General features: G+C 38.0%; 1 protein-coding gene across 1 annotated transcript in view; it reads right to left on the bottom strand.

Moving 5' to 3' along the window:
• Nucleotides 1-5,581: 5,581 nt before the first annotated feature.
• The window catches only part of SMC3 (structural maintenance of chromosomes 3), a 32,929-nt gene continuing 23,173 nt past the window's right edge, over nt 5,582-15,337 (bottom strand). Inside the window, exons 19-29 of the mRNA XM_044438495.1 lie at nt 14,883-15,035; nt 13,625-13,776; nt 13,049-13,207; nt 12,633-12,740; nt 11,532-11,640; nt 10,832-11,079; nt 10,542-10,754; nt 9,714-9,905; nt 9,333-9,510; nt 7,664-7,770; nt 5,582-6,472 (exon numbers count right to left, since the gene is read on the bottom strand). Of these exons, the coding sequence (XP_044294430.1) occupies nt 6,401-6,472; nt 7,664-7,770; nt 9,333-9,510; nt 9,714-9,905; nt 10,542-10,754; nt 10,832-11,079; nt 11,532-11,640; nt 12,633-12,740; nt 13,049-13,207; nt 13,625-13,776; nt 14,883-15,035 (1,691 nt within the window). The 3' untranslated portion in view covers nt 5,582-6,400. The remainder of the gene's footprint in view (nt 6,473-7,663; nt 7,771-9,332; nt 9,511-9,713; nt 9,906-10,541; nt 10,755-10,831; nt 11,080-11,531; nt 11,641-12,632; nt 12,741-13,048; nt 13,208-13,624; nt 13,777-14,882; nt 15,036-15,337) is intronic.

The following is a 15,337-nucleotide window of genomic DNA, read 5'->3' as shown; positions in this document are numbered from 1 at the left end:
CTCTCTAGAACATTGCTCACCTGGTCTGACAAACCACAAGCCGCTTGTGAACTGTACCGCTGTCTTGTCTGCACTGAATTTCAGTTTATCAGTTTTCTGTCAGTCTGTTACTGTGACCGGGCACAGTATTGTGATCACAGAATAGCTGCTGTGAAAGGAAGGGATTCTATGAAAGGAAGCACTAACATGGGAGTCCTAAATATATTTCAGCCCATATCCCAATTTAAATGTGTGCATGAATAATTTGAAAGCATATTTTAATTTATGGTTTGAATTTGAATGTTTAAAGCCAAAATTAAAGATATAGATACTTTGGACTTGTTGGTATCTCAATTATTTTGATTTTGGAAGGATTCAAATGTGAAAGCTGTCTTCATCAAATATAAGTTGCCATCACATGCATGATGTATCAGATCTTTTCAGATCCTCTCATATGTCAGCTATCAAATACTATGTAATGTTTCCTAAGGTGAGGACTTAACTTCTAGATTTTTCTTTTTAATCATTACTGCATGAAGACGCCAGGTTATTTGGTGGTGAAAGAAATGCACTCTGCCAGGACTAGCACTCCCATGATGCTAGTGATACCATCACAGCTGATTTGGGTTGCCACAAAAGGGCAGCCGGGTGGGAAAAGGGTGCTGCTTGGATATTTTGTGCCACAAATCAAAATTATGATGATATTCATAGCAACATTAATTTCAGTTAATGTCTTGCTTCCTAAAGCAAAACAAACACAATACAGAAAATAAAATAATGGTTAAAATAATGGGAGGAAATATATATATTTCCTATATATATATATATATATATATATATATATATATATATAGTGTGTGTGTGTGTGTGTGTGTGTGTGTGTGTGTGTGAGCGTGTGTGTGTGAGAGAGAGAGATGGTTAGGTTCCACAGGGTGACTCTCCCAACCTGAATTACCCAGATCCTACAATCAACTTCTGAGGCCTACCTTCAAATGTCAGCGTCAAAGGGGGCTTGTAAAATAGCAGCAAGGCAGAGGGCCTTCTCAATGATGGCCCTCTGATTCCTGATTATGGCATGTTCTCTGTACTGAGGCCTGCAGTAACATTGTCGTCTTTTTCATTACCAGGTTAATTCTTCCCTGTACTTCCAGGCATGAAAATGGCCCTTGGGGGAGAGGGGGAGGTAGGGTTAGGATTTACCTAAAATGTGGCTGTCCTTGGGAATTATGTACCTTGATCTGAGCAAAGGCAACTTGGGCTGGCCCTGCTCTCTGTACCAATGTTTTAAGGCAGATGGACAGACTTCTGAGGTGAATGGGGTATGCAAATACAAATATACATCTGAGTTACTACTGCCCTGATATTCTAATATCAAACCCTAAAAATGACCAAGAAGGCTGCACAGAGCCCAGGCCAAACAGCCAGTGAGTAAGATCTATTTTGCAGAAAAGCAATATCAATGGGAGGGTGGAGGAAATCTATACAAGCATTTTAAAAACTGTTCAGAAATATTAAAGATTGTTTACTAGAGCAACACTAAATGAAAACTTGGCCTGTCTTCCTAGACTGGCATTCAAGAAGTTTTATCTTACAATGCCACCAGCTGCTAGTTTGGCCCTGCCAATAGTGAAGAATATATTTGGGATAGTCCATTTGAATCCAGACAACCACAAACATGGAACTAATCCTACACAGCTTGGCTACCGATCCCAAATTACTAAGGGATGGGGGCGGAATCAGTATTAAAGCAGACTAATATTTTTCCTGCTCATGAAGCACAGCTGATCTATGTGTGAAGGGGGGGTGGTTTCTGGTTGCTTGCTTATTTTGTATAATGGGAGATTGTCAAGGTAGCACAAGAAACATTCCCACAGAATAATTTTTGCTCCCCAGAGTGCTCTTCCTAGCAATTTCTGAAATAAAAATATGATGTGGGATGGATGCAAACCTGTATCTCATTAGACATGGCTATGGTCTAAACTTAGAAGAAGCTGATATACTGAATACTCATCCATGACCAGAAATGATCATGATTTTCCTTTTGGGCATGATTTGTGGAAGAACCTTGTGAATGAAAGTTGTTATGCAAGAACTGACATAGGAACTACCAAGTGTGAGCCATAGGCAATGGTTTGGGTGGGAAATGTGTTGCTAATATGTAGATTAGAAATGAGAAAAGTCTTAGGTTTTGTCTGGTAATGCCAACCTCCTTTGCCAAAGATAACTGGGCAGAACTGCAGTGAATGGAATGAACTGCAGGCTGAATTTACATGATTCAGCTAGATGCTAAATAAAAGCCTTCGAACTCCTAAATAGGATCCTATGAAATAAATCCCACTGAATGTGATAGGCTTAAGTTTTATATCTAGCGCTTCATTTTCAGCAATCTTCCTATTAAATATACATTTATTGGAAACACGTTTGTGTATGAAATCTCCTGCAACATGTAGCACAACTAAGTTGTCTTTGAAGAGTTTCCTCTGCCTGATAGCTGCTGGTTTCAATGACACCTTATGATTGTTTGGAGGTAAACAATCATGTATTTTGTATTCGATGTTGTAAGCCGCCCCGAGGCCTTGGCAAGGGGCGGCATAGAAATGTTTTAATAAATAAATAAATAAATAAATAAACTTTCTATTGCATTCACCCACTTTAAGGAATGAGGGCCTTGGAAGACCACTGGAATTACAAGTTGAAAAACAAATCCTCAGTTCGGACATCAGACTGTCCTGTCTTATTTGTAAAACTGGTAGAAAGGGAAACTATGACCCAAAAAACCATTCAAGCAAAGTAAGAGTGTTTTAGGATGCAATCCAATACCCCTGCCTTATAGACACATAAGCTTCTGAATTCAGAGACTTACATGCACTCAGTACACAAAGCAAGGGGTGACAGTGGTAATCTCTATCACTGGTGTCTTATGTTTTGTCATAACAGTAATATTTTTGCCATTTAGATAACAAATCAGTAAGGGGAAGAGAAGGAAGCAGGACACCAGTAGGAATCAGTGTAAGTTCTTGGTTCCTGCCCCCTTGATCCCAGCACACCATTTTTCATGTTCCCTGAAGTCACCTTTCCTGATCGGGTCCCTGTCCTGCCTTGTCACATCCCACCTTACCATGTTGCCTTAGCAATGTAGATTTTCCTGGTACCTGTGGTTCAGCTCCCACATCTTACGTGACCCTTGCCATGTCTCCTGCCTGTGGTTCAGCTCCCACATCTTACGTGACCCTTGCCATGTCTCCTGCCTTGCTGTATCACCTCAGCATTGTAGGTCTTCGTGCCAGCTGCAGCATGCTCTGGTTCCTCTATCTCATTTGACCATTGATGGATCTAGTTCCTGCCATGTCTTGCTGCCTCACTGTGCCTTGTTTGCCACGCCATCACTGCTCCTGTATCCCGCCCAGTCATCCTGCCTCAGGGTTAGGGTCCCTGCTCTTGTTGGGCTCCTGGTTCATGACTCTTGGCTTGTTTCCAGCTGCACCCTTGTCTTGATACATACTTCTGGCTTCTGACCATAGCCTGTATTATGACTACGGCTTGGATTTTGCTGTTGGACTTCACTGTTGGACTGTGTGTAGACTCTATCTTGCCTTGCGTGCTGTTGTCCCGGTCCCAGTGTCTCTATCTTGACTCTGCTGCCAGTGCTTCAGACCTTGACAGGTGGCTGTGCCAGAGAGAGGTCTGCCAGGTGTTAATAAAGCTACTGGGCTCTTGGGCTGGTGCATGAGGTTTGCTGCCGTATAGCTGTGCCACATACTATTCCTCACCGCCACAGAACCCACCCCATGCTTGCATGCATATGACCTGTAGATATAGGTGCTCTACTTCTGCTTTTTACTATGCCTGGCACTGCTTGTTCCCTCACTGTATGGATGTATTCCTACCCACCTATGTATATAGCTTGCTTGCTCCAATGTGCTAGGGGCACTGAGAGCTGCTTGCGAGGCCGAGTGTGGGAAAGCATCTATGCCATGGCCCCATTCTTCACCCCCACATCTCTCTGCAGGTTGAACAGGAAACCCTGAGGGGCACTCTAACATGGCTACTGCTGGGAAGGGGACTGGCATCCATGCCAGGTTGGAGGCTTTACCAGTGGAACTTCTGCAGGTAGTTCTCTTGGATCCACTAGAAAATTGCAGTGCAGATCTCTGGCATCTCATGCCTGGCAGCAGTGGGTGTCAGCAGGTGGGCAGGGAATGGAGCTTATTCACCATCCCAAGAATACCAGGGAAAAGACAGGAATGAGGGAGAGGGCTGGAACCAATGCAGGTGACATCAGATTTTTGCTGTATTGACCTTGTTGATGAAGCTCATATGCTCCTCCTATGCGGAGTCAACTTTGCTGAGGGGGAACAATGTTTTTGCCAGAAAAACAAAGGAAGATTGTGAGCAGTGTTTGTATCCAGACAGATGTGTCAAGCACAGCTGTCCAAGGTTGCTGCTGCTGGAGGCAACTCAGTGTGCTTCTTTGCTGCCAGTGGCCTTTCAAAGGGACAGATGGTTATCCGTAAGGCAGAGATGAAAGAGAACAGAGTAGCCAATAAAGAGAGTAGCTGGATCTGATGTTTTTGTTGTAGGTAGATCTAGACAGCAGAGAAAACAAGGAGGAGCATCCCTTCCAGCAGTGACTAACTCCTTCCATAGGATTCTATGGCAGTAGCATGGGAATCATGCTAAAACATTGTTTTTAGGTTCACACAATAAAACAACCCACTGTGAAGCATGGAAACCATAGAACAAACATTTCTCTGTAGTTCACGGAGACCATTCTTATGAAGTTGTTATTACCATGGCTTGATTCATACAACAAAGCATGCTACAGTTGTTTTCTACCATGGTTTAGCATTGTGTGTGAATACAGTCACTGTTATCTGTTGGTGAGAATTTTTTCTTGCACCTGATGTACTTCCTAAATGGTGGCTTTAAAGCCATAGAACCTGAAGGAAAAGAAATAGTTTGCAAAATCAGAAGAAAAATCTATCACAGAAAGAAAAACCCTCGGCAAAAATGTTCACAGTTCAAAACTTGGATAAGAGAAGTTTCCTTTGAAGCAACCAAAATGGTAGTCAAAGAGGAACTGAGAGGACAGCTGAGAACCTGGTAAGGAGAGGGCAGTGGAAGATGTTTTCACCAAAAATTTCTTAGCTAGAGAAACTTCCTGAAAGAGAGCCCATGCAGTCAGAGCCAGAGATCATGAAAAACTATTCTTAACAGGAATAAACAACAATGGACTGAAATCTGTGGTGGTGGTGAAATTATCTATTTGTTCCAGAATTTTATAAAATAACCCTTAAACTTCATTTGATACTTCACCATGTGATGCATAGATAGTCTTAAGAGTCATAGAAAATATAATCCAACACATTGGCTCCAGTATAACGTTCTCTGCACAAAACTCTTTAGTTAATACTTGTATCCTATTGCTACCTTGCTGCATTTGGTGAAAGAACACATCTTACACTTGCCTAATATGAATTTCTTCCATATATAGTGTAAAACAGAACAGTGGTGCACCACTGTATTTTTGGTTATACTTGGAAAATTTGATCTTAAATAATTCCCAACTTCCAGCCCATGCTTTCTAGGAATCAAAATGATGGGAGGATAAGAAAACATTTTATTTAGCCAGAACAGACATGTTGCATATAATTAATATGGAGAAAGCTGGAGGACTGAGGAGGAATACAATAGCACAGGATTGGGTTTTCAGGTCAATAATTTCTTACATGATGAGGGAATAAAGGTAACTAAAGAAAAACTCAATTGTGTTATGAATTATTGTAGCAGAATAAAATCTGGAAGCTTAAATTCAGATGTACAGTAAACATATGGAACCTATGATGATATCCAAGAAGCAAATGAAATAAAGCCAGAAGCTTAAATTCAATTATAAGCTCCATTGCCAAGTATCAAGCTACACTCAGGTTTTGTTCTTCCCCTAGCCCTCAAATTTACTATCAATGTAATCAAGCTGCAATTATACCTGAAGTGATGGTTGACACCATAACAGTGGTGAAAAACAAGAAAATATATCTAAGTTACAGCATTAAAACAAATTGTTTTATTGAAGTTATTTTTTAAAAATCATGTAAGGCAGTATAAATGACAAAATCATAGCCAGGAAGAAAACAAACAAACCCAACTGTTAAACAACAAGAAGACACTTTACAAAAAGAATTCAAACTACAGGTATTATAAAGGTGAAATTAACAGACATTATATAAATGAATACAATACATACACATACACAAATATAAGCTGGACTTTACAGACTACAGAAGTTCATAGCCTGCGAATGGTCTATTAACTATGTTAAAGTAGTTTTTGAACAATGACTATGTATTTCAAATTTATACATTTGCCTGATGTAGGCACAAATATTTTACACATTATTCTAATGCTGGCAGTTCTCTTCCACTTAGCCATGAGTAGTATCATCTTCCACAAAGTCTTTGGCCATTTCTGCAGTGATCACATCAATATGGCTGACCTAATTAGCAAGAGAAATATAGTATAGTATTTAATTAAGATTCCAGATGACACAACTCTTATATGAAGTGTTCTCCATCTACAAAAAATTTACTATTATTATTTATTTATTTATAACATTTCTATGCCACCCACATCGCAACAAAGCCTCGGGGCGGCTCACAAAAAAACCAAAAACAAATCATACAAAAATTTATACACTAAAAATATTAAAACCCGGTGCATCTCGGCTTATAGTTTCTGGAGATAAACACCAGTTCAAAGAGTCCTGATACAGGGTTTGCATTTTTCAAAAGAGTGCACAAAATTCAGGATGTGATACTGGATAATAAATCCAGCTTCTTAGGAGTCCCATTGGTCAGTGTTCTGCATGCATAACCCCTGGATTACCAAAAGCATACTAATTATGCAAACTAAGCATGTTTGTATAATTTACATACATAGCAAAAATACATTTAGAGTGCCATCTAAAGAATGCAGCTGGACAGAGCAATCCTATAGTCATTAGACAGCAGCTAGATGGCCACAGGATAGCTTGGATCCCCACCTATGAGGCTGGAAAATAATTCCGACCTAGCAGTGTAGGATCAGGGTGCTCATCTCCCTTACCTACTCACAGCCAGACAGGAAAGAACTGAAATGCTCAATGGGATTTTGAGGGCAGGAAGGGTGAAGAAAAGTCCCACCAAGGTAATGTTGTTGCTTCATGTTCCTTCCTTTGCACTTTAAGTCAAACTATCTAAGTGGTTTGCTGGGCAAGAGGAATGTGGAGGCAAACTTAATCTCTGTGGTCATTCTTGCTTGCAAATATTCTGAGTTTGGAATGTTGCAGATACCTCAATTAGATTGCTTCTTAAAAGCATATTTTGTACTATTTAATCCCACCAAAATTGTGTCCACATATGCCTCTACATCTAGACATTTCCTGTTCACTTGTCACCTTATCACTAAAGGTAGTCAAGTTGGGCTAAAATCTAAGCAAATACTAGCTCTATAAGTCACAAGAAATTTTACAAGAGGCCATCATAACTATTCACAAAAATCTGTTGGAATTGTATGCCTCTGTCCTAAAAATACTTACTTAAAAGTGCCACTAACTAGTGCAGCTTGATTTTCAATATTGTACAGAATCACTCTTTGGAGGATTTCAGCCACAGCCAGGAATAATATTCACATATTTAATAATGCATACCTTATTTCTGAATTTTACACCATAGAACTTATCAGCAGATTCAAGCAGTTCAGGCCTGAAAGTTGTGGTAATGAATTGAGCATGTTCTGCTAGTTCCATGATCATATCTGAAAATTAGATAAATTTGCAAATGAGCATTGGTGTGATTTGAAGGACTTTTTTTCTTGGCAAGGGGTAAAATAATACATGCAGAATAAATACAGAAACCGCTCTATTAAAACATAAGCAAATTTTATCTATTGGATTAAGTGGACATCATATAATATTTTTTCAAGTTGTGGCAGAAGGCAGATTTGGTCAGCCATATACACTACATATGGACTTTGACAACAGGTTTTGCACTTACCCAAAATCAACAAACCACAATTAAGAACTACCTGTACTCATTGTATGTAAGTACCTCTTCTTCTTTCACGCAGTATTCTTGTCTGATGCCAGAAAGTATGCTATACACTACTGAGGTTGCCACGGTCCGAGCTTTAAGGCTGGGGGAAGCATTTGTTATGGTAGCATGCTATTCTTTCCAGTCTGGAGACGTATTCTTTTCCAAGCCAACAGCTGTATCCACATAATTCAAGCTGCAATGCCAGCAGTGACTTCTAAAGAGCCACAGCATACAAAACGTTTTGGGGAATTTCTCAGAAATATTCCATTTGGCACATTAGCTAATTTGGCTGTACAAAAACAAACTTGCTGGGTCTAGTTAAGGTTAGAACTCCATACTAACTTAGAATCCACAACAGATTGGTATTGGCACATCTTGTGATGTGGCTCGGAAAGAATGGATTCCCATTTTGTATGAATTTTCTTTCAGGCATTCAGGTAGCAGCTTTCAGAGTATAATTTGGAACACCAACTAGCATTTGCAATTATTATCAAGGGTACTTTTCTTTAACTTTAGACACCCAAAACACAAAAGAAAAACCTGTATTGTGGCTATTAAATGCAGATATATCCAGCTACACAGGCTTTTACAATGTACTCTCTGTGAGGGGCGGGATAGACTAAATTTGGTAACTTTTTAGAAATATATATTGTTACAGAGCAGGACATGGATCTGTGGGGACATATGCCATTATTTCTGTATTTCAACTGTCTTTCACCCAGGCAGAAATCATAAATTGATGCATATTATGTAAGATCCTAGAACAGACTTATTTCAAGCGTTAGTTCTTTTTAAAAGGGTTTAGTAGCGACAAAGCAAAGCACACACTGAGATGAGGGAACAACATATCTAAGGCCTCTATCCATTTGAGTTAGGAAACGTAGTATCTTTGGGCTACATCTGAACAGGGAAGAATTTTTAAAAGCTGCCTTATATGGTACTGCAATATCATTTTTCTCTTTTGGAATTCATACCAAAATCAAAGCATCTTCTAGAACTCTCAGTCATTCACTTATGTCCCAAAATATCTCTTTCCTCTCATACTCCTTCCCATGCTGTATCCACACACATTTGGGGAAGCAATCCAGCTGGAGAGGAAGTCACCAGGAAATGCTGAACAACACCTTGAACCCCTTCCCCTAAGACACAAGCTACAAATATGCCACATTAAGGAACTATAGTAAAGCAGTAATTCCAACACATTTTCATTATAAGTTTCCTTTGCATCTGAAATTAGATTGTCATATGTAATATTTATACTTAAGAAAAATTGTATGCCTGTACCTGAAACAGCCTTTCTATGCTGGGCATCCAGGGCTTGATCAATTTCATCAAAGAGATAAAAGGGAGCTGGATCACATTTCTGAATAGCAAAAATCAAAGCTAGGGCCACTAGTGACTTCTGTCCACCAGAAAGCTGTTGCATCTCTCTCATTTCACCTTGTTTACCAGTAAATGACACCTAAACAAATAGCAGGAAAGCTTGTTATTGCTTCTTCTTAAGCATTACCTTTGAGGTAATCAGCAAAGACAATTAGTAGCCCTTGGAAGGCAATATGTGTAATTAATGTATTTTAATGTTGTTAGCTGCTTAGAGAGTCCTGTCAGGTGATTCAGCAGCATATAAAATTGAAAATAAATGCATAGAAGAGAATGTTCCTTTACCCTAATCCCAACTCCAGTGAACTGGTCTACAGATGGGACACTGCTTTGAGAACCAGACCCTTTTTCACTTTCAGCACTGCCTTCACTTTCATCTTGAGACTGACTGCCTTCCACATCACCCTTCTTCATCACAAGTGTAGCTTTCCCTCCAGGCACCAGCTTCTGAAACACCTCACTGAAGTTCTTTGACACCTTGGGAAAACATAGTTCAGTTCAGATTAACATTTGTTAAAAAAAACCTTGAAAAGATTGCAACAACTGTTTTGGTAAGGGGTCATGCTAGAACACAATCAAATTGTGATAAAATATACGCAGTTATTGGTCTGATGTTACCAACAGTCAGATAACACAAATAACACAAACAAATGCTAGAATTAACCTATCCTAGATCAATAACTATGATGTGAGAGAGAAGAAAAACCCTGAAGCAGAATCTAAGCCTCTCTTAAGACATTTTTATGCAGCCAATGAAATCCCATTAAGATTTCAATAAAATCTTCTTGTAAAAACAATGCACATGTTTCAATTGAACATTTATAGATTTTGCAAAAACAAAAACCATTCAAGCTTCACAATAATTTTACTGCATAAAACATGCAATTCAATTCAAACAAAATTCTATCAGTTCCCAGGTCTGAATCTACACAATTATAGCTTTAATTATGTCCTCCAAAACATTATCACATGTGTCAAGTCATGTTATAAAAATACATTCGAAAGCTACTTAACATGATGCCAGCAGACATCAAGAAGCAAATAAAAAGTCAATTCATTATGGTTTTTAACTTCATCCCAAAAATAAGCATTTACATAAAGCATGTCAAATACCTGTTTGAAAGTTAACTGGATAGCTTCATATTTTCTGAGTTCAAGGACATTCATCAACTCCATGATGGATTTGTACCCTCTGTCCAACTCTTCCTGCCGTTTTATTAACTTCTCTTTCTGTTCTGAAAAGTTCACAAACTGGTCTAGAGCCTTTTTATTGACGTGACTGTATTTTTTCAGTTCTGTGTTGCATTGCTCCAGTTTGCGAAAAAGCTGTATAAAAGAATTGAGACAATCTGTCAGTGCGTGGTATGAATCAGCATCTATTATCTCTCCAGGTGAAAGCTTACCTGCTTTAGGCTCAATGTCTGATATTTTTCAAAAGCTTCCTGGGGAAGTGAGCCCAATTCTCTGATTTTCTTCATGCACTCTTCCTTCTTCTTCAGAAGCATGCCTTGCCTGTTAGTCATCTTCTCAAGTTCTTTTGTGTCATGGTTAATAGCATCCATGTGTTCCTTCTCCATGTTTTTCCAACGTTCCATGCTCTTCTGGAGCTCTTTGATTCCTGCTTCTGTTTTATCAATTGAATTGTCCAGATCTATTTTTATCAAAGTAAATATAAATGGAAATGGAAAAAGGCATGAAACTTCTAAAAAGATAAACAAGGGAACACATTAATTTATATTAATAACTTGGGAACAGAATAAAACTAGCCATATCGATTACACATCAGGGAGTGAAACCAGTATAAAGAACTGAATAAATCATGTACAGCAAGAGGAATAATTTTAGCAGCTGAGATTTGCAAAGGAGTCAACTCCGATCAGATAGTCAACAAGAGTTAACATAATTTATCTTCCTAAAAGATAGATGGTATTTCTGAGAAGTACTTGCATTTGTACAATATGTTCTTCGAAGAGGTTTTATAACTGTTCAAATTTGCCCTTATCTCAATCAGTTAATTGATCTTTTGCATTTTTCCCTTATAATATCTTTAGGATATTTGAAGAAGTTACTAATTTTAAGTAGGACTTCAACAATGTGACCAACCATCCGATCGTGCCAGAGTATCCTTCACACGTTTGTTGATTGCCTCAAGCTCTGATGTTGTGGCTGTAAGAACAGTGCCACCTTCAGTCTCTCTTAGCTCATTCAGCTCCTAAAAGGCACAACAAAAACCCAACAACATTAAGTTTCAGATGAACAAATGAGCACAGCATATAGTATAATGCATAAAATAATGGTTATGTTTCATTATTTTCAATATACAAATAAACTGAAATGATCCAGTTAAAGTAGTATATATTTTCATAACAAACATTTTCAGGTTGACCCAAAAGCAAACAAACATCTAATTTCATAACTACTATGAATTCAAATATAAACTACGTTTAAGCTACTGCTATTTTTTCAAACCCACCCCAAAACTAGCATTAACAGAACTGACAAAACTAGTAATACTACTACATATGAATTGTGAAGGAAAAGGAAATTACTGAAGAATTTGTGGATAACAAGAATAATCAAGCCTGTTAAATGTTTGACAGCTGCAAATGTGGCTCTACAAGCAAGGATAAACAGCATTAAAGTCCTACTAGATCATTCATTTATTCCTGTACTGTCCAACTGCTGAAGCTCTCTCTGTATTTTCAATAGTACAGAGAGCATTACAACAGAATACCAAAAAATTGTCATAAAAGCAGGGTACTAGAACACTGGCACCATAAATTAAGGTATCAGAACACTGACACAAATGAGAGAGATGCAACAGCGGGACAGGATGACAAAAAGCAGATGGAAGGAATTTCAAAGACACAGAGCAAAGTCTAGATTGTAAGACAAGCTCTGTCTCGGGTAAAGGCAGGGAAGAAGCTGGAAATAATCAGTCAAGGTTACTAGTATGAAGCCCAAAGATCCTGGTCATAAGAATCCCTGCCTTATTCTGGGCAGCAGAATAACTTAATCTGTTGTAGATGCCTCCTCATGTCAAACAAGGAATGTAAACATTCATATGTGAAAGATTACAGTAGCTGTAATTTTATACAACCATACATATTCCTTAACATGTTACATATTCTTGCCAAGTAAGAATCTGTCAATACATTGAAAGCAACCTTTTAAAAACACCAAACCTAAAGGAAAACATCTTACTTGTTCAACTTGGTCTAAACGCTTCCTCAAATTTTCATTGAGATATGTTTCAACCCGTGTTATGATGCCTTCAAGCTTGATCCTCTCATTCAGAAGCTGCCTATTTTCCTATAAAACAATAAACATATTCATTTTTTTAAAAATATGATGCTATAATGAACATACATATTGCAGATGGTGTCTCAGGTTTTGTGGTGGGTAAGGTGGTTTGTGTAGACAGGTTTATAATAATATAAAGCAATACAATTTCATTGACTAAAAATGATTTGTGACCTCAATTACTTCAAATGCTCATGCTTTATATACACTTTCTAGTTAAGAGGCTTTTGTATTAGACAGGTTTACCACCCAAGGGATTCAGGTAACTAATTGTCAAATACCTTTAAGTAGTGCAATTTATTTTAACGTGTTCTTACTTGTTGCAACTGTCGGATCTCATCATTCAATGCATCTACTCGCTTCTGGTCCTCTAAACTGAGCTGTGACAATAGATCTGTTCCTAGTTCTGCTTTTAATGATTCACGTGTTGATTCCATGGCATGTAAACTTGCCTCCAAACTTTGTAAGCTGCGTTGCTGCAGTGAAATTAAATACAAGCAATTAATTCATTAAGTAGGGGTTTTAGTTCATCTAACTCTGCAGATATTTATTCTCCTGGACAGCCGGATAACATAGGCTGACAATGCAATCCTGTGTGTCTACTCAACTCAGAAGTTCTGCTGTGTTCAATGGAATGTACCACCAGGTAAGTGCGTACAAAACTGCAGCCTTAGGCAAACTCTCAGGAACTAGAAAAGCTAGCTTAAGAAACAGACATAGGCTTTTAATTTTTCTCCTTGCCAGTTTTCAAAGAAAACTAGTTAAACAACTAGATATATCTTGTGACATTAAGTTCTACAACTCAAATATATGGCAGGCTGCAGTCAGTACAACAGCTAGAACAACTAGAACAGATTTTTGCTAAGATGTAATGTTTCTCAGATATTCCATACCTTAGGCATGAATGTTTTCTCTGACTGCTGCCTCTTTTCTTTCAGCATTTTCATCTCTGACAATATGCTGTCTCTGGATGCTTTGAATTTCCGCTGTTGGGTTTCAATCTGCTGCATTTGATTCATGAGCTGATCAATTTCATTATTAATCCATGCCATGTGCTAAGGAAAATCTCTGCACATCATTAAAATTATGGATTACATAAACTTAATATACTGTAAGGTTTAAAAATATTTAAACTTATTTAAATTAAAAAATTTAAAAAGTCCTCTCCTATTAAGAAAATGTGTGCACACATTACAGCATCATAAGAGACACCAAAATACTACATGGCACAACTTGCCATTAAAAAAATAATAAAGCACAACTCACAAAATGGTTGAAAATTAAATGCAAGAAATTTAATTTCCAACTAATCACTTAACGATTAGTGATTGATCTGCATTAAACAAACATATCTATGTAATATAAACTAAGATACTACTTTATTGAATGTGGATGGCATATAAAAGGCTTAAGATCTCTTCTAGAAAAAAATGCACACAAATTAACAGCTTTCAATATCTTAGTGAGAACTAATATCCCAGAATATAGGACTCAATTCACTTACATGGTAGGCATAATATTCATGTATGGAAGACTTCAAAAGAGCTCTATATAGCCTTGTTTTTGCTACTTTCCTCCACAGGAAGCACAGCTAGGAAGAATTAGAGACTCATATCTGTCCATATGCCTACAACCCTATTTGTCATTTTCTAATGACAAATTACTTATGCTCCACCGTATATAAAATTTACACTGGGTAGAAAAGAACAGCTAAATAGGAATGTATGAAATGTACACAGGTTCTCTATCTGGCCTAACTGATAGTACTATTGCTAGCATATATTTTATTTCTTAATTATATTTATCCCAGCTTTATGTGCAAAACTTTAAAGTGGTTCACAACAAAATCAATCATACCAATATTAACTACAATTTTAAGCAAATTAAGACCAGCAAAATTCTGAAAGGGAATCAATAAAACCAGAAACACATTCCTCTAGCAAGAACTGCACTGAAGTTACCTTCAGCAAATACATCTAATCTGGGCTCCTCTTTTTATTCCTCCATGTTGACATCTTCTCAACAACAGAATATACCTGCACCCCCTCTGAGTCTCTAAGCACTGACCATAACATACTGAAGTACAACAAGCGCATGCACAATAATGTACCCATTCCTCACAGGCATGTGTCCATATACTTTGAAGGATATTTTCAATGTTTCTGCGCAAATTTTCATTAAGCTTTGCTTCAAGTTCTACTAATTCTTCCTCTGCTTTTCTAACATCTTTCTGGAGCTCAAGTCGAGACTTCCTTGTGTCATAATAACCTCCAGTCAAAGCCCCTCGGTGGCTGACTTGATCACCTACAACAAAAGGGTTTTTTGTTTGTTGACAATAAAAGCTAGTCAATTTGCACATTCACAGAAGGTACAATTCAGTCATTTGCAAAAGATAATACACTACAGAATTAAAGGAAAATTACACACTGTTTCTATGCAGAATTAAGCAACTAATATGTACAACCTCCAATGTGATAGAGTGATATGCTGATTAATGTTGGGCTGGAACTGGGAAGACCTAAATACAAGTCCTCACTCAGCCTGAAGCTTGCTGGATGACTTTGGGTCACTGACTCACAACCTAATCTGCTTCATAGGCTGTTGCA

The sequence above is a fragment of the Varanus komodoensis genome, unplaced genomic scaffold (genome assembly GCF_004798865.1).
Source record: "Varanus komodoensis strain SLA01 unplaced genomic scaffold, ASM479886v1 scaffold1, whole genome shotgun sequence".
In the NCBI taxonomy this organism is placed as follows: Eukaryota; Metazoa; Chordata; class Lepidosauria; order Squamata; family Varanidae; genus Varanus; species Varanus komodoensis.
The sequence above is the reverse complement of the archived record's forward strand: the minus strand, read 5'-3'. Positions and strand labels throughout refer to the sequence as shown.